General features: G+C 38.8%; 1 protein-coding gene across 2 annotated transcripts in view; it reads right to left on the bottom strand.

Annotated features, from left to right (window-relative positions):
* LOC108712935 (myocardial zonula adherens protein) overlaps nucleotides 1-12,640 on the bottom strand; it is a 73,383-nt gene extending 60,743 nt beyond the window's left edge. Inside the window, exon 1 of one of the 2 annotated variants that reach the window (XM_018255474.2) lies at nucleotides 12,099-12,640. In XM_018255474.2, coding sequence (XP_018110963.1) covers nucleotides 12,099-12,161 — 63 coding nt within the window. In that variant the 5' untranslated portion in view covers nucleotides 12,162-12,640. The remainder of the gene's footprint in view (nucleotides 1-12,098) is intronic. The other variant, XM_018255475.2, reaches the window with a different exon arrangement.
* Nucleotides 12,641-19,116: the final 6,476 nt, after the last annotated feature.

Here is a 19,116-nt window from a genome sequence, read left to right as displayed (position 1 = left end):
AAAGTGTTTGTAAGGTAAACAACCCCCTTAAAAGGAACAGTCCAGCGTAAAAATAAAAACTGGGTAAGTAGATAGGCTGTACAATATAAAAACATGTTTCTAATATAGTTAGTTAGCCAAAGATTTAATGTAGAAAGGCTGGAGTAACTGGATGTCTAACATAACAGAACACAACTTGCTGATTTTCAGCTCTCTAACTCTTGAGTTAGTCAGCGACTGGAAGGGGGGCCACATGAGACATAACTGTTCAGTGAGTTTGCAATTGATCCTTTGCATGCAGCTCAGATTCAAAAGCAACAGTTATGACTTGTGTCCCCTCAAGTCCCTGATTGGTTACTGCCTGGTAACCAGGGCCGGATTACCCACTAGGCGCCCTAGGCGGCTGCCTAGGGCCCGCCTAGCTCTAGGGGGCCCGGGCCGGGAAAAAAATACCTCTAAAAACTTCCGGGTCCGGGCCCCCCACAGTTGTGCTGTTGTCAGTCACCTGTCAGTCTGTCGCCGCTGATCTCGGCGTGCGCGCTGCCGTCACGGCGCGCCTGCGCCCAGACGTCACGGCGCGCCTGCGCGCTGAAGTCACGGCGCGCCTGCGCGCTGACGTCACGGCGCGCCTGCGCGCTGACATCATGGCGCACATTATAAAAGCTCGGTTGTGCGCAGTGAGCGTTCAGTTGGCGCCTAAAAGTTTAGACTGGAGGAGCTCTCTTACACACTGTGTGACTGATTTGCCACAAATCCTTGCAGGTTGCGGCCTAACTAATTGTTTATCTGCTGGTCCGTCTGCCTGTGCAGCAAACAGTGCCTGCTGGCTGCCTGCAGCCCGAATTGTTTTTTTTAAATTGCGGCTTGCCTAATATATTTTTGAAGACTACTGGTCTGGGACTGTCCGACTGTCTGCTGGCTTGGCTTGTGAGGGAGGGAGGGAAGAGGAAGGGGGCAGTTACTAGGCCAGGCTGGCAGGCTGTTTTCTAATTTCTAGCCATTTGAACGTGATCTTGGGCTGGGCATCTGGCTTCTGGCGCTAGGGGGGAAATTGAAAGTGGAACTGTTCAACTGATTCTGCAGTGAGTGAGGGGGCAGAGACAGAACTGAGAAAAAAAACCTAGAAAAAAACAAAAAAAATAAAAACTACAAAAAAACACCAAAAAAAACTACAAAACAAAAATACAAAAAAAAATTTGGGGGCAAAATAATTTGTAAAGGGGCTGTGACTGGCTTGTGAGGGGGAGGAGGGGGCAGGCTGTGCTGCAGCAATTTGAAACTAACAGTGTGACTGTGATCTGGGGGTCAAAATATTTCAAAAGTGTCTGTGGGGCAGTGGAACTGTTCAACTGATTCTGCAGTGAGTGAGGGGGCAGACAGAACTGAGAAAAAAAAACTAGAAAAAAACTAAAAAAAAATAAAAACTACAAAAAACACCAAAAAAACTACAAAACAAAAATACAAAAAAAAATTGGGGGGCAAAATAATTTGTAAAGAGTCTGTGGGAGTGGGGCTGTGACTGGCTTGTGGGGTGGAGGAGGGGCAGGCTGTGCTGCAGCCATTTGGAAGTAACAGTGTGATCTGGGGGTAAAAATAATTCAAAAGGGTCTGTGGGGCAGTGGTGGAACTGTTCAACTGATTCTGCAGTGAGTGAGGGGGCAATCAGAACTGAGAAAAAAAACCTAGAAAAAAACTAAAAACTACAGAAAAAAACGAAATTTTTTTTTAAAAAACAAAAATACAAAATATCGGTGTGTAAAATAATTTGAGAAGGGTCTCTGAAAGTGGGACTGTCTGACTGGCTCTGAAAGGAGTGAGGGAGGGGACCCGGCAGCCATGCAGGTTGCAAGACCAACCAAAGCTACAACTGAGCTGAGTGCAAATTAATAATTCTATTCTGGTATAAAATCATCTAGTCTCCTCATCTAGCTCCAAGACAGTTATAATATTCTAGTCTTCTCATTTGGTTGCAAAACGGGTAGAATATTCTAGTCTCATCTGGCTGCAAAACAGTTCTAATACCATAGTCTGGTTGCAAAACAGTTCTAATATTCTAGCCTAATCTGGCTGGTGGCTGCAAAACAGTTCTAATACCCTAGTTTCCTTGTCTGGTTGCAAAACAGTTCTAATATTCTAGTCTCATCTGGCTACAAAACAGTTCTAATATTCTAGTTCTAGCCTAATCTGGCTGGTGGCTGCAAAACAGTTCTAATACCCTAGTTTTCTTGTCTGGTTGCAAAACAGTTCTAATATTCTAGTCTCATCTGGCTGCAAAACAGTTCTAACACCATAGTCTGGTTGCAAAACAGTTCTAATATTCTAGCCTAATCTGGCTGGTGGCTGCAAAACAGTTCTAATACCCTAGTTTCCTTGTCTGGTTGCAAAACAGTTCTAATATTCTAGTCTCATCTGGCTACAAAACAGTTCTAATATTCTAGTTCTAGCCTAATCTGGCTGGTGGCTGCAAAACAGTTCTAATACCCTAGTTTTCTTGTCTGGTTGCAAAACAGTTCTAATATTCTAGTCTCATCTGGCTGCAAAACAGTTCTAATATTCTAGCCTAATCTGGCTGGTTGCTGCAAAACAGTTCTAATAACCTAGTCTTCTCGTCTGGTTGCAAAACAGTTTTAATATTCTAGCCTCGTCTGGCTGAAAAACAGTTCTAGTCTTCTCGTCTGGTTGCAAAACAGTTCTAATATTCTAGTCTAATCTGGTTGGTGGCTGCAAAATAGTTCTAATACTCATCTCATCTGGCTGCAGAAGAATTCTAAGGGTTGTCTAGGGTTTCCAGTTATAAACAGGGTTGTAAAAAGACAATAGAAGGTATGTCGAAGAATCTGTATAGGCATGCCTCAGGGGCTGCTAAAAGGAGAAAGAAAAATAAAGAGCAAAAAGAGACAGTAAAACAAAAGACGTATATGCAATCTTTTTTAGTACCAAAGCATCAGCTTGTTCAGCCTGATGGTGATGAACAAGGAACAAGTTTCACCACAAGTATAGATAGTACTGCAGCGCATCCTAATGCTACAAATACATATGCTGTCTCTATCTCCAATTTGGAGCAAGGAGTAATTCCTTCTGCTCATCATAAATCCAGCAAAAGCCGTGTAGATTCTAATACACCTCAGCCTGATGAACAAGGAACAAGTTGCTCCATAAGTCAAGTTGCTGACACTGATCAAACTATAGTAAGCCGTGCATTACATCCTAATGATGATGATGAAGTCGTCATCCAGTCATCCAGTCATGCTGTTTGTACTATAATCACCAAAAGCACTAGAGATACAGAAGTAGCTACTATGGTGCAAAGCCCATTGACCATGGACTATGAAGAAACTGGAGATTATGCCCCAGTTTCCCAATCCCAGCAGTCCATATCTGCTATACCAGAAATTACAACAACTTCAAATGCTATCAAAAATATCATTAAGAGTTACTCTAATGATCCTGCTGAGTGGGGAAGTAACATTTCTGAAGATTTGCGTGAATATTTTTCTAAGAATCAAATTCAAAATAAGTATGTGGACTACTCTGCATCTAAAAGAACATATACTGATATTACAAGGTATCTGACTAAAGAACTATTCATACGGAAAAGAAATAATGCTGAATGTATTACTCGTGATTGGATGATCTACTCACCCTCAACAGGAACTATATTCTGTGTGCCGTGTAAACTTTATAGTAGTTTGTCTCATGCCCTTGCAACATCGGGCTTTAATGACTGGAAAAATGCTGCTGCAAGATTAAGGGAGCATGAGAATTCACCTGATCATCGCAAGTGTGTTTTCATATTCACAGACAGGGCAAACCCTGAATGCCGAATAGACCGCGCTCTTATTGAACAAGAAGTTCATGAACAGAAGTACTGGCGGGAAGTTTTAAGAAGGGTTGTCGATGTTGTAAAGTTCCTTGGTGAACGTGGCTTACCATTCAGGGGAACTGATGAGCTATTTGGATCCCCACAGAATGGGGCATTTCTGGGAATACTAGAGCTTATTGCTAAATATGACCCATTTCTTGAGCAGCATATAAAGAAGTATGGTGGGTCAGGCAGAGGGGTAAGCAACTACATGTCATCTACCATAGTAGAGGAGTTCATCGAGTTAATGGGAAATAAAGTTGCTCAAGTAATAGTGCAAGAGCTATACACTGCCAAATATTTTTCTTTAATTGTAGATTCCACACCAGATCTCAGTCATGTTGATCAGCTAGCAATTGTACTACGTTATGTTAACAAAGATGGGCCTGTGGAACGGTTACTGGGGTTTGTTCCAATCTATTCTCATACAGGAGAACATCTTGAAAATACTGTGTTGTCATTCCTGGCTGTATTGAAAATTAATATTCAGGATTGCAGAGGCCAAAGCTACGATAACGCTAGCAATATGTCTGGCAGATACAATGGATTGCAAGCTAGAATTCGTGCAATCAATCAGTTGGCATATTATGTGCCTTGTTCTGCACATTCACTGAATTTGGTTGGAACATGTGCTGCAGAATCCTGTCTTAAAGCAGCTACATTTTTTAATCTATTGGAGTGCATCTATGTTTTTTTTTCTTCATCCACTCATCGATGGAACATTCTTAAAAATGAGCTTTGCAAAGCTCCTGGAAATCTTTCTGTAAAAGGTCTGTCTGGCACAAGATGGGCTGCTCGTTCTGATGCTACTAAAGCACTGAGAATCGGTTTTCAGTATGTGAAAAATGCTCTCAGAGAATTAGAGTCGTCTGATCACCAAGTAAGAGTCCAACATGAGGCAAAGTCCTTATTGGGAAAACTCAACCACTTTGAAACCGCCATTCTTCTTGTGGTGTGGGGAAACATCTTAGAAAGGCTAAATGCGACTAGTAAAACTTTACAAAACACCAAAATCTGTCTTTCAGAAGTAGTCATACTTTATAACTCATTGATTGCATATGTGCAAATAATTAGGGATTCATTTGACACATATGAACTAGAAGCTAAAAAGCTAACTAGAGACCATACATATGCAGGAGAAGGAAAACGGCTTAAAAAACGCAAAACATTTGCTGATGAATCACCATTTGATGATGTTAACCAACATATGTCAGCAAGAAACAAATTTATCACTGAAACATTCTATGTATTAACAGATTCTCTTATTGCAGAGCTTAAAAGAAGGAATCAGTGCTATGAATGCTTGAATAACCGTTTTGATATTTTTAATACAAACTTGCCAATATCAGATTTACGCAGCTCTGCAGACAAATTGCAAAAAAAACTACCCAGAGGATCTCGAAGACTGTTTTACAGAAGAATTTTTACAATTTTCTGCATTGATACCCCAGGAATCCATGGTGTGCCCAATGGCAATGAGGCAATATATAATTGCCAGGGACTTGCAAAAAACATTTCCAAATACTGAAACCTTGCTACGTATGTTTTTATGCATGTCTGTAACCAATGCCAGTGGAGAAAGATCATTTTCCTGTTTGAAAAGGATAAAAAATGAAAGAAGAACTACCATGGGCCAAGAAAGGTTATCAGCCCTTTCTTTGCTAGCTGTGGAATCCGCTTTAGTCAGACAACTTGACTTTGATGACATTGTGGATTCTTTTGCTAAGCAAAAAGTACGTAAAGTTAATTTGTAATTGTTAGCTGCTCAGCAAACAGTACAAGGCTTGGTACACAAGTCATGAAATCCCTTCACCAGCTTCTTTATTTCTAAATGTTGAAATTCTAATTCATTGTCTCATATGGCTGCAAAATATTTCTAAAACCCTACTCACCTGATATGGCTGCAAAAAAATGTACCCTAGTCTACTCATCTGGCTGTAAGAATTATTTTAAATCATTAAAAGCTACATCATAATTTGTTATTATATTGGGGAGACTTACCCTGTTTTAAAATGTGTGTGAATATTGTTTTACAAATCTAGTTCAAAATATGTATTTGTATGTAAAACAATCATATACTGATATTACAAGTTATATGACTAAAGAACTAAGGAAAATAAATAATGATGAATAGACCATGCTCTTTTTTGAACAACCAGTTCATGAAAAGAAATCTGTCTGCAAAACAATTCTAATATTCTCGTCTTCTCATCTGACTGCAAAACAATTCTAATATTCTCGTCTTCTCATCTGACTGCAAAACAATTCTAATATTCTCATCTTTTCATCTGGCTGCAAAAGACTTCTAATACTAATACTCTAGTCTTCCCAATTAGCTGCAACATTTCTAATAGTCTAGTTGTCTCATCTGGCTGCAGATTAATTTTTATGCAAATTTGGAACAAGTCTTTAATGCAACTGATTCCCAATTCCTGACATAATTCTTAGAGTTCATTAATCTAAGTGCACAAAGTCTAATTCTAATACCCTAATCTTTTCATCTCGCTACAAAAGAAATATTTTACCCTAGTCTTCTCACCTGACTGCAAAACCATGCTCTTCTTTGAACAACTAGCTCATGAAAAGAAATCTGCTTGGATTGTCAGTGTTGTAAAGTTCCTTAGGCTACCATTCAGGGGAACTGATAAGCTATTTGGATCACCACAGAATGGGAGATTTCAGTGAGTACCAGAGCTTCATGCTAAAAATGATCCATTTCTTGAGCAGCATATAAAAGACGTATGGTGAGTAAGACTGAGGGGTAAGCAACTACGTCATCTTCCATAGTAGAGGAGTTCATAGAGCTAATGAAAATGATTCTAAAACTCTAATCATCTCATCTGGCTGCAAAATAATTCTTATACTCAAGTCTTCTCATCTGACTGCAAAAGAAGTCTAATACTCTAGTCTTCTTATCTGGCTGCAGAAAAATTCTAATACCCTAGTGTCTCATCTAGCTGCAAAACAATTCTAATATTCTACTCTTCTCATCCGACTGCAGAATAATTCTAATATCCTAGTCTCATCTGACTGCAAAACAATTCTAATATCCTAATCTTCTCATCTAGCTACAAAAGAATTATTTTACCCTAGTCTTCTCATCTGGCTGCAAAACAATTCTAATATTCTCATCTCTTCATCTGGCTGCAAAACACTTCTAATACTAATACTCTAGTCTTCCCAATTAGCTGCAACATTTCTAATAGTCTAGTTGTCTCATCTGGCTGCAGATTAATTTTTATGCAAATGTGGAACAAGTCTTTAATGCAACTGATTCCCAATTCCTGACATAATTCTTGTTAGAATTCATTAATCTAAGTTCACAAAGTCATTAAAAGCTAACTAATAATTTATTATTGGTTATTATATTTGGGAAGCTTACCCTGTTTTACAATGTTTCTTATTATCTGTGGCTCAAGTGTTTTTGTAACTGTGGCTATATTTTCATCATATTGCTGCTATTTCTGCAATAATAATGGCAGTATTTCATATTTATTTTATGGGCATACTTTTTGTGTTCAGTACTGGACATGCTGCTTTTTGTTAGCTAATTAAATTTATAAATTAACCCTTGGTCTGACTTTGAGTATGAAGAAGTAAATGCTGTGTAGGTTTGTCTATTACAACCTTATTATTTTATTTGAGTAGCACTCTATTAAAGAATAGGAATGGATAAACAACAATCAATTGATGTCTTTTCTGAAGAAATAGGTTAATGCAGAGTGTATTCTTAAGACAATGAACAGAAGGAATACCTTCTGTCAGATTGCCAACAGTGTTACTACTGAACTTTTAAAAGAACTGTCATAATAAAGGTGCGCTAGTATAGCAGTGCTTCTTTTGTAACTGTAACTTTAGGTGGTTCGAGATGGGGGGGCCCCAGAAGCACTACCTTGCCTAGGGCCCTGTTTAGTCTTAATCCGGCTCTGCTGGTAACCAGTCAGTGTAAACCAAGAGAGCTGAAAAGCAGTAAGTAGTGTTCTGGCTATTATATTAGGCATCCAGTCACTCCAGCCTTTATACATTACATTTTTATTTTGCACAGCCTATCTATTTACCCAGTTTTTATTTTTACACTGAACAACTCTTTTAAGGCTATCAATACACAGAACATCCATCTCCATAAGATAAGGGTTGATTATTCTGCTAAAAGAGGTTTGACATTTAAGTTAATATGTCTAGCATACATACTGAATGTCAAGAAAGAAGTTAAAACAAACATTTAGCGTGTTTTTATTTTTTATACCTAGGTGATGTTCCCCTTCAAATTAAAATCTTCTTTCAAATTTCTCTACTAATGCACATTATCTGACCTTGTCCTTGTAGCCAAGTAAAATTATAGGAATCCATGAAGCAAAACAAAGGATTGCTTGTATTGCTCCCTTGAATTTTATCAGACAAGGATATGGAAAGCATTTCTGGAATAATCACATAACTGTATCTGTGTATTAGCATCTCTGCAGTTATTTACCTTCTGGGTAAGGAAGCCAAAAATATACCATATTAAACATCAAAGAAAAGTATTACTGGCAAACAAATATAATAAAATATGCACAGCCTTTAGAACCCTATAAAAAATACTTTTAATTCTTTTTTTTTTGCTGAGTCTCAATGAATATTCCATTCAGACAGGCTAAAGGTATCTGCTGACCCACCGTTATTTTGATAACACTGTATAAGCCGCAACCCAATGTGCTTCCATAGTAACCTATTAGTTGAGGCTAAAAAGAGACACACAAGCACCAACTTCAACGATAAATCCAGTTAAGTGCAAAAAAATATATACTTTTGTAAAAAAAACAAAAAGGCATGACTATTTATCAATTTTAGTCTTGAAGTACTTCATATAATGATTTCCCTCCAAGCATTCTTGTGGTTAAACTTGTCGTTTCACATAATACTTGGCAACATAACAACCTACCTGTACCTGAGCCAATTGTGGCTCAGGGCAATGACACATAGTATGTGTTTGTCTGTTTCCCACTATCATGAATGGGATGTTTTGAGGTCAACCTGCATAGCTGATAATTATTTGTATAAAGTGACCTGCATGAGGGCTCGTCTCTGCCAGTGGGAAGCATTTTTTGGTGAACAACGCTCATTTTAGTCACCACAAGTAGCAAACATGCTTTTTAATGCACATATAGAGAATCATCCTTTTAAAGTGCACATCTTGTCATCTATGTGATTATACAATTTATATGCATATTAAAATACTGTGTGCTATTAATAAAGTAATTATTGGTGTGATAAATGTCATATGCAAGTGAGTGACTTCAAGTGACATCATGCTATATATGTATAATGTGAGGCTCTGCAGCACCAAGCACAGGCTCCCCTAGGATCTCACAGAGATGAATCAGACATTTCCATAAGAAATGCTTTGAGGAATAATTAATTTCAGTACTTTTCCAGGATAATGGAATACAGTATAGGTATGGGATCTGTTATCTGGAAACCAGTTATCCAGAAAGTTCCAAATTACGGAAAGGCTGTCTCCCATAGACTCCATTATAATAAAAAAAATTTGAATTTTTCAAAATGATTTCATTTTTCTCTCTAATAATAAAACAGTACATTGTACTTGATCCAAACTAAGATATAATTAATCTTTATTGGGAGAAACCCCAGCCTATTGGATTTAAGTACTGTTTACATGATTTTCTAGTAGATCCAAATTATGGAAAGATCCACTATCCACAGAAAATACCAGGTCCCTAGCATTCTGGATAATAGGTCCCATACCTGTACCAAGCTCTTGGTGCAACTAAGGGAGGCAACTACAGGTAGCAGCTACATGTTATGGCTACAAAATAGACAATAGTGGGCATATTTATTATGCTGTGTAAAAAACAGAGGGATAATACACTACACATCGCCAGGTTTTGCCATGAAAAAAACAGTTTTTTCTTAGATTGACTTCTGCTGGAAGCAATGTAATATAATTGGCATAAAATCTGGAGTTTGCATGGAGTAAAATTACACACACTTTAATAAACTCGCTATTCATTTTCCACAGCTTTTTATACATAGTTTTTTCAGCAAATTTAGTTATTTACAGCATAATAATTCTCAATATTGCCTATGGCAGGGTGTTTTTTTGGGCTTCAAGTGGCCACAACAAGTATCTGCAACTAGTATCTATGTGTTTCTTCATCCTAATGGCTAGCATATACAGTACATACACTGGTGTCCGATACCACTACCATTTATGTGTGCGTGGTCTCAAAATACCAAGGATCAAAAACTGTCACATCCTAGTAACTGTACTGGTTAGTACCATAAGTAATACTTGTTCCGTGGCTGCCTCCTCTTAATACATGTATGTGCAACACTTAGGAAACCCTGGTGTTTTTATCTCTACTATGAGCTTGAGGAACAGCTTGTGTGCCATAGTCCAAGAGCTCTATATTGACAAATGCAAAGGTCAGAGGTGATCTAGGTAGTAGACATTTGTTTGCACATGATCCCAGTTTGTGTGTATAATTGCTTCATCTCATTATGTTACCATCATAAGTATTACATTTACCTCTATCCTAATAATCTGGATACTCTATTGTGAAACACACTGAACCAATGTGCTATCTAAAATTACTGCCTTATCTTTTTGTGCCAGTTAATAGTGGCACATACACCTGAGACTTACAATAATATTCTTATGCGTGCAGCATTAATCAAAATTAAGGAAACAATGTAACCTGCTGTACAATATAATGATGTTAGAAGTCAGTGGGGAGTTCATAAGCCTTGTGCCTTTATTTATTCACGGAATTCCTCAATAACTCCTCATTATCTTTATAATTTACAGGGGTAGGGGGGCACAGAATACTGTATCTTACACGTGGATAAAACTGTTTGTTTTAAATTCATAGATCACAAGTACTCACCAATGCATGGCTTGGGGGGTCCCATATTTTCTAATCACAAAGTGTAAAATCACGTGTTCTTGGATCACTTTTTATGCTGGTTTCTTTATTGAAATTGCTTACAGTATGTATTACAATTTGGGCTAGATATTAACATGAATTCTGCAATACTTTGAGGGCAATTGCACACATACAGATTGTGGGCATTATTCCTGCTGCATTTTATTCTGAATGATAGCATGCCATTAGAATGCCCAATATCTCTATCCAGTGCTCACAGTCTCCACCCGCTGCACCCACCTCTGCCTATAGGCACTTTTGTGTACTACTCATCTATGCTGGTGTTTCATACAACTGAGGCAGAGGCTAGGGGGTAAATTTACTAAGCAGTGAAAATTTGCCAGCGACGGGTTTGCAGCCATCGCAACACTTCACCAGACGAAAATTTGCTCAGGAAACGCTAATTTACTAAAATGCAAAATTGCGTCCAGGACCCTGAACGCTGACGAATTTTTGCTAGCATTACCTCGGCAATGCAAGCAAATCATAGTGAAGATGCGTTAGCGTTCAATTCTGCCTACCGCAACTTTGTTAGGGGTCTTCGCTCAGGCTAATTTGCATATGGCGAGAAATTTAAAGTTGAATGGATGTATATGTTGCAGTAAATACATTACAATACACAAGCCCAGGGAACCTTAATAAAATAAAATAGAGTTGTTATAATGCTCTACACATGACCCCACTGTATAGTTTATGTTCCATATGTTAGAAAATGTATGGGGGAACCTTGTTACCCAAACAAAATTTAAGGACTTTTGCAGGCTATCACTCTGAAAAAAGGAAAAGACGCCAGCATTTTTCGGAAACTTTTTCCACTAAAAATATGATGTAAGTAACAGAAGAATAAGGAAGATCTATGCACTCCAGTGCACTTCGCCTGGTCTGAGGTGGCAAAGGCAATTTTGGCAAAAGAAGTAACGTTCAGTAAAAAACGCATCTTTGTAAATTTGCGGAATAACGTCCATTCGCCAGAGCAAAAATACGCCTGGCAATAGAGTGTGAATCACCACTAGCATCTATGTCCTTCACTAGCGAGCCTGTGTCCGTTAGTAAATCGGCGAAGTCCCTGAAAATGGTAACGCTGGCGAATCTTCACCAGCATTAGACACTTCGCCCTATATATATACACACAAGATATGAATTATTACATATGAGCTATATGGACTGATAAAGAAAGTCCGTTAGAGAATGGATATCAATATAAAGCCACAATGCTCATGGTTACAGTAGCAAAGTGTCATGGAAATAGTTTGGGAGCAGAGGTTGTAGATGAGAATAGAAATGAAAAGCAATCATTGAGTACACTATGGTGATTAGCAGAAAGTACTCACGGGTTTGTGGGCAGAGCCGGAGTGTGAGGTAGTGAGAGTGGCGGCGGAGTTGTACCGCATCATTTTCTGTCAGGGAGACACAGAGTGGGCACAAGTCCTGTTATTCCTTTATCCCTGTTGCTCCTTCAGAAGGAGGATGTGTGACTGGTGAACAACGTGCTGGGAGCAGCAGAGCGCACATTTATGCCAGGGGATTCCCCAGTCAGCCTGGAAGAGGGTTTATCCGTGTGGTTATTCTCCACCCACACTCACTGCCGCTTGTTGTGCCCCGAGTAGGTAAATCCCTTCGCCTGCCCTGTACCCGGGACAGTGAGTGACAGGCCGAGTTGTGTAGCACAGAGCGCTCTCTGCACCTGTTCGCTTGTTACTAGGAGACAGCCAGGGGTTCTCTTCCCCAAGTCAATTCCTACCTGACTTGTCAGACAGCATTCATGTTTCCCTTGCGCCTGCTGCTTACCTGGACTAACGCATGTTGCAGCCGTCTGACTACTCCCTAGTGCCGGGGTGGGGCCTGCACTGTCACTCCTTCTCCGCTTAACCCTGTCACTCACGCCATGGACTCCCTATATGCCCTGTATATTATTTGTTTTATAGATATATCACTATATAATGTAGCAGATATTCAGCACTCATGGTTTCCTGAGTATTCACTTCACGTGGGGGTGAGGGGGTTGTTTCTCCCTCAGGATCTCTGCTAATGACAAGGATACAATAGTGGAGCGATTGACAGCTCATAACAGCGCCCTGATCGCTTCCTCTTATTACAGTGAGGGAGGAGCTGCCCTAACCTGGTCACTCATTAACCTGTCAGCTGCCGGAGGGACACTCACTGCTACAATATGTTTCTGCTGTAGTTCACTAGTGATGGAAAACCTGAAACAGAACTACTTGGGACAAAGAAACTGTCAAAGAATGAATGGTGTATACCAGGGGTGTCCAAACTTGCGCCTTCCCTGGGCCACATTGGAAAAAGAAAAATTGTCTGGGGCCACACATACACAGATACCTTTGATTTGTAAAAGTAAAGAAAATACACATCAAATAACTACAATACCACTTGGATAACCAGTCGGAGCTATACACTGGAATATAGGACACCTGCATATTAGAGTAAATAGATGTATTATTTTACTATTATGACATTTCCTCAGGAACCGAGTGTTTCAAGCTGGGCCGCATTCATATCCATCCTGGGCCACATTTCGGCCCTCGGGCCGCAGTTTTGACACCCCTGGTGTATACACTATAAACCACTTATTATTATATGTTCTGTGCACATCATATTTATAAATTATTCACATTCTGTTAAAATGTACTTTGACACCAGTGTCCCCATATGTAAAACTCAACAGATCATGGAAAGGGAGTAGCTGAATCTGTTTCAGGTTACCTACATATTCTTGTTTTTTTTTTTAATGGTGCCCCCTTGAGGCTTTTCTCAGGCGGTTACTCCTAGTACCCACTAGAGTTGGTGTTGCTGTGTTCTGATTGTGTAGGAGTCCAGTGTCGGACTGGCCCACAGGGATACCAGGAAACATCCCGGTGGGCCCAGGTGTCAGTGGTCCTTCATGCTGCTAAACATTTGGCCTATTTCATGGCCATTCCTTATTTCTATGAGAACAAAGTGGCTAAATAGATGGAATAACAGATTATAGTATATAAAGAAAAGAGACTAAGAGAATAGGAGAGGAAGAATAATAGTACTAAGAGTGGGCCCCTTGTCTAAAATGAATTGGTGGGCCCCTGGTCAAAGGTGTCCCAGTACGACACTGTGTAGGAGTAACCTGCCAGGGAAGAGGCCAGCACCAATACCTCCATCTCCACACTAGCATTTTTAATAAAATTGGGCTAACCTGCTGCCTGCTTTCAAAAATGCCCGCCCCCTATATATATATATATATATATATATATATATATATATATATATATTATATATATATATATATATATATATATATATATATATATATATATATATATATATATATATAAGGATTTCCAATAGGGCTAGGGGGGGCTAAGCCTCCCCAATAAAACAAAATAAAACCTGCTCCGTTTCTGACTGCAGTGTTCCTTTAAATACGGACTGATTGCTTAGGTCCGCCTCCAAGCCACGATGCTGAAGAGATCAGTTGCACTCTGATTGGATATATGTGGTTTGTAGCTTGTCCAATCAGAGCACAGCTGACTTTACAGACAGTGAAATGTACCAGCCAGGTACAGAATAGGCGTGGCTGGGAAAACTTTACCCTGACGGCAGCATGGCAGAAGGAAGACTGATTTCACAATATCCAAAGAATAGAAAAGAACCCCCACTAGAACAGACTAAACTCAGGCAGTCACAAAGTATTATTGACACACTTATTTATAGTTAGTTGAATAGACACTTGAATATGCCACTTATTAAATTGTTATAAAGTGCTGTGCAATAAATTATAAAGTGCAGTGCAAGGATTATTAGTGAGGAGCTTGAAAGACCAAATTTCTTCTTTCCCACAATATTATTAGACAATTAATAGAGTGATACCAAATTGATCACCAATTTCTAAATTACTAGTAGTGCTAAAAAAATTATTTAATAATTATAATTGATTGACTAAAATGAGAATATTGAATATATTAGATTATAAAGTGCTACAGTGCTAAATGAATTTAGTAGTCCTTCCTAATTAGTAAGGTTCAATTCGTTAAATAACTAGACTGAGTTAGACTGATATGAAGCAGTTGGAGTGGAACATCCAGCTGGGCATGTTTGCTGCTTTCATTCAATTCACAGGTACTATAAACAGCTGCTTCTTCACCAGCTTGGAATAAGTATTAAAGGGTTTTTGTTTTTTTGCTCTGTTTCTTGTTGCTTTATACTAGTTTTGCTGACTTTTTTCATTGTTGTTTTCATGGAAACAGTCCTCTGTTATACCTACCATTTTTCCTGAGACTATTATATGTAAATTAGCATTTAATTAATTTGCCTTTGGCTGTTGTATCAGCTGAAACATCAGCGATTGTCCACAAATAAAAATCCATTTATTTCTCCTAAGACCTGTGAGTGCGATCTCTATCACCTCCACAGATTTTACTTCACCGAGGACTGCACCCAGGCATCGGTGACTTCAGTATCATGAGTGCCGGTTCTTCTTAATATATATATATATATATATATATATATATATATATATATATATATATATATATATAAGGGCCCGCCCCCTCTAGTTACATTACTGAGTTTAGCAGCTGATTAAATGTAGGCAGTGTATTTGTAGTTTTACAACAGGTTTACTCAAGGTCTACTGCAATGGTTTCTAGACTTTTTAGGTTCAAGCCACCATAAAGATCCATCATGTTTTGGAGCCCTGCTTAGTTCATAACAAGGTCAAATATGTTTCTGTATCAGTCAATTAACCATTGTTTCATTATATCTTTATAGACAAATACGAATTTTACCCAAATCTTGCCCTAAACAACCTTCCAGTTGCACTTGCTGGAGTATGTAGCGGAGGAAACAAACATTATCTTTCAAAACTATCTTCCCACTAGACCCTCCAGATACTGCTTCAAGAGACCATGCCTACACTTTGGCAACCCCTGATCTATCATTTCCATACTATCCTAGGGAAAGCTGGGCAAGATATGTTGCACTCATTTGAGATACAAAGGATTCCATTTACTTGGTCCGAAGCTTCTAGTTTTATAATACACAATGCTAATAGACTGACAAATACAAAAGTACATATTCACATTCTTGCTGAAGAAAATATGTATGACAAACACAGATATTACTTCTGGTCCCAGTTAAGTTCACGTTTAGTAATCACATAATATTTCTACTCCTGAGGGTCACAAGACTTGTAACAAAAATTGAAATGGATCTAAAGGAAGCACTTCATATGCTTTTTTTCTTTAGGACTGCACAATCGCTTTATAGTCATTTACTTATTTTCCATTGGCTCCTACTTCATTCTGTAGCCACTATGGCCACCATCCTTCCTTGCTAATAATGGATTACAAGCAACACTCAGCATCAAACAGCCTGAACACATGAAATCAGGGATAGATGATTTAACTTAAAATGAAAAAAAAATGGAAAATTCCTGTTGTTTTTAAAGGCCACTACACCCTTATATTTTCCTTCAGAATTGTGCTTACTACAGGAGCTTATAAATGATCTAATTAAAGATGATGAGGAAAACCTAAGGAGATGTCAGCGATAAAAGTTCATTTTAATGTACTGTTCAATTGACCTCACCCCCAAATAATATCATGCCACACCCCTTGCGCTGCTAGACCATATAAATTTTGACTTCAAATAAAGTGGTTTTAAACACAATAGAAGCAATGAAGATTGTAAAGAGCTTGTGATAATAATAATGGTACTTCCAGTCCCTAATAAATCTATTAGGCAAATCAATAGCTATAATAAAAACATAAGATAAAAGTCGGATACTGTCCAACATATTCAGCATGTAGCAAGAATAAAATAACCTGAATAACTTGCTTTAAGATTTTAAAAACCATAAACATCTGGAGATAATTCTATGAAAATGTATCAAGCCTAAATATCAATGTAACAGATAGTTATGGTGAATTAAATAAAGTAGGTTGTTTACTAGAAGTATGAAGCAGGAGAAACAGTGTTTCATTGTGAGTGTGTTAATGTCTAAGAGCACTGAATTGTTATGTCTGGTTTAATCTCTATAAAGGGTTAAACCAAAAAGAACCTCTTTTATTCACTTCACTAAACTGCCCTAGGATACATACAGTATTCTGTTTGACACTGTAAATAAACACAAAGTTCATGAGGAAAGTCCCAGACTTCCAACAGTCCTGTTGAACCGTATCACACTACATGTCCAGGTTCCTTAATGTCTCTTTTTCCACTTCCACTACAAATCAATTTAAATCAAAAAGCTTTATTAGCAGGACCAAATACATTTATCATTGCCAAAGCAGGTGGTGGCGGGTGTAATGGGTGGGGTTAGGTAATTTATGGGAATAGGGGCAAGTCCTGTCTCTCTCATTCTATCGGCCAGATTCAATTCAGTGAAAAAAGGGTTTATTACGTGAAAACTCATGGAAGAGATTCCATTTCAGATGCAGTTCAATTCAGAAAAAAACGATCTCATCATGTGAAAACTTTATTGAAGTCTACGGGGTAAAAATGGAACTGAAGAAACTCCTCAAATTAAATCTCTTCCGTGAGTTTTCACATGATAAACCATGAGATAACTTTTTCTCACTGAATTTAATCTGGCCCTATGAGTCTTCTAGATATTATGCAGCCTTTATTGCTGCTTCTATATTCCTTCAGTTCTTCTTGTATTCCTTCTCTCCCTTCCTGTCTCCATGCAGTTTTTACAAGGAGACCTACCGTATATTAAATAACAGCTCAGTGAAATGCACACATTTAGATGTGTTGCCTCAGTTATGAATAAAAGGTGCTGTTTAAGCATAATCCCCAGGGGCATAACTAAATCTGATGGGCCCAGGAGGTATAGGAGGACCAGTAAGTAATGTCAATATGTTTATAAAAAATGTCTTAATCATTATGTTTAGGGGAACCTATTCTGCTGTGGGTCCCAGTAACTTCTAGTTGCACCACTGACATTCTATTTTATGTGTATTTTTAAAAGAGATTTTTGTGTATGCTGTTCTACAAGGAGTCATCTGAATGCTTTCCCCACACTCTACCTGCTGCATTCAATCTTGTTTTTCACAGCTAAATACCATACCAAAAACAAGTTTTTGCATCAACGCCTTCGGTCAAATGAGGAAGTAAATACTATACATTGCATTCAGCCATTCAAACCTGACTCCTTAGTTTAAATTAGCACAGACACAAGTCTTTTTTTTAACAAATAAATCAGCACACTGACTCTAACAGCACATACAATAGACAGTATATAAAGTGTTCCCTCTAGTGCAAGCACACTACAAGTAAAAGAGCTACGGTGGACACATTTTATTATTAATAACATGTATTTTTAGAGCACCAACATATTGCACTGTGCTGAATCAATACCAATATTAATAAAGGAACCCAGGGTCGGACTGGGGGGCACAGGGCCCCCCGGGACCGCTGTCCAGGGTCCCCCTCCGGCTCCATTACTGCGATGGTTCGGTGTGCATGAATGAAGGTGCCGCGGGCTGCGTATGCATAAATAGTGCCGCTCAGCGCGCATGCGCAAACGCCGCTCGGCACCGCAGTTTTTTTTTACACAATCTAAATATCGTGCAAGGGGGTCTGGCTCGGCGGGGGCCAACCAGGTTTTTCCCTGGTGTCCCGCCGGGCCAGTCCGACCCTGAAGGAACCCAACAAAGGCCCACGTGATTTTTCACTACAAAGAAAAAGCGTATAACATCCTATGTGCTCCATTGGAACACTAACCTGAGCCAAGTTCTATTGTAAAAGTGCTTGATGCTCATATCTACATTCTCCTGAAAGCCGGGTGAGTGTGACCCAGCAGTGTGACTTCAATTGGGTGCCGATGGCACGAGTACTGCATTAACAAGCCGATGCGTTCCTCAATCGCAGGGAAAACCAAACCTGCCTGATTGATATCTGGCTAATTTGTGGCCAGATATTGGTTGGTGAGGCCTGTTGGAAAGCCCCATATATGGGCAGATAAGATGCTGAATCAGTCTAAAGGACCCAAAACAGCAGCTTAAATCTGCATGTGTATGGCCACCTTAAGACAGTTAAAGGAGAACTAAAGCTTAACTAAATAAGTAGACTAGAAATATTGTAAATTATGTTTGGGGCTTCTGTACCAGCCCAAGGCAACCACAGCCCTTTAGCATGGAAGATCTGTCTCTCCAAAGATGCCTCAGTAGCTCCTCATCTTCTTTTCTGCTGATTCACTGCACATGCTCTGTGCTGCTGTCACTTACTGAGCTTAGGAAAAATATACAGTACACATAGAATACAAATGTCACAATATAAGGTAGATTAATAATTAATACAGATAATTGCTACATGGCAGCACAGAAACCAGTGCAATTAGCATCAGAATTTAATAAT

Source organism: Xenopus laevis, chromosome 3S (assembly GCF_017654675.1).
Source record: "Xenopus laevis strain J_2021 chromosome 3S, Xenopus_laevis_v10.1, whole genome shotgun sequence".
Lineage (NCBI taxonomy): Eukaryota > Metazoa > Chordata > Amphibia > Anura > Pipidae > Xenopus > Xenopus laevis.
Note: the sequence above shows the minus strand (reverse complement) of the source record. Positions and strands in the feature narration are given on the sequence as shown.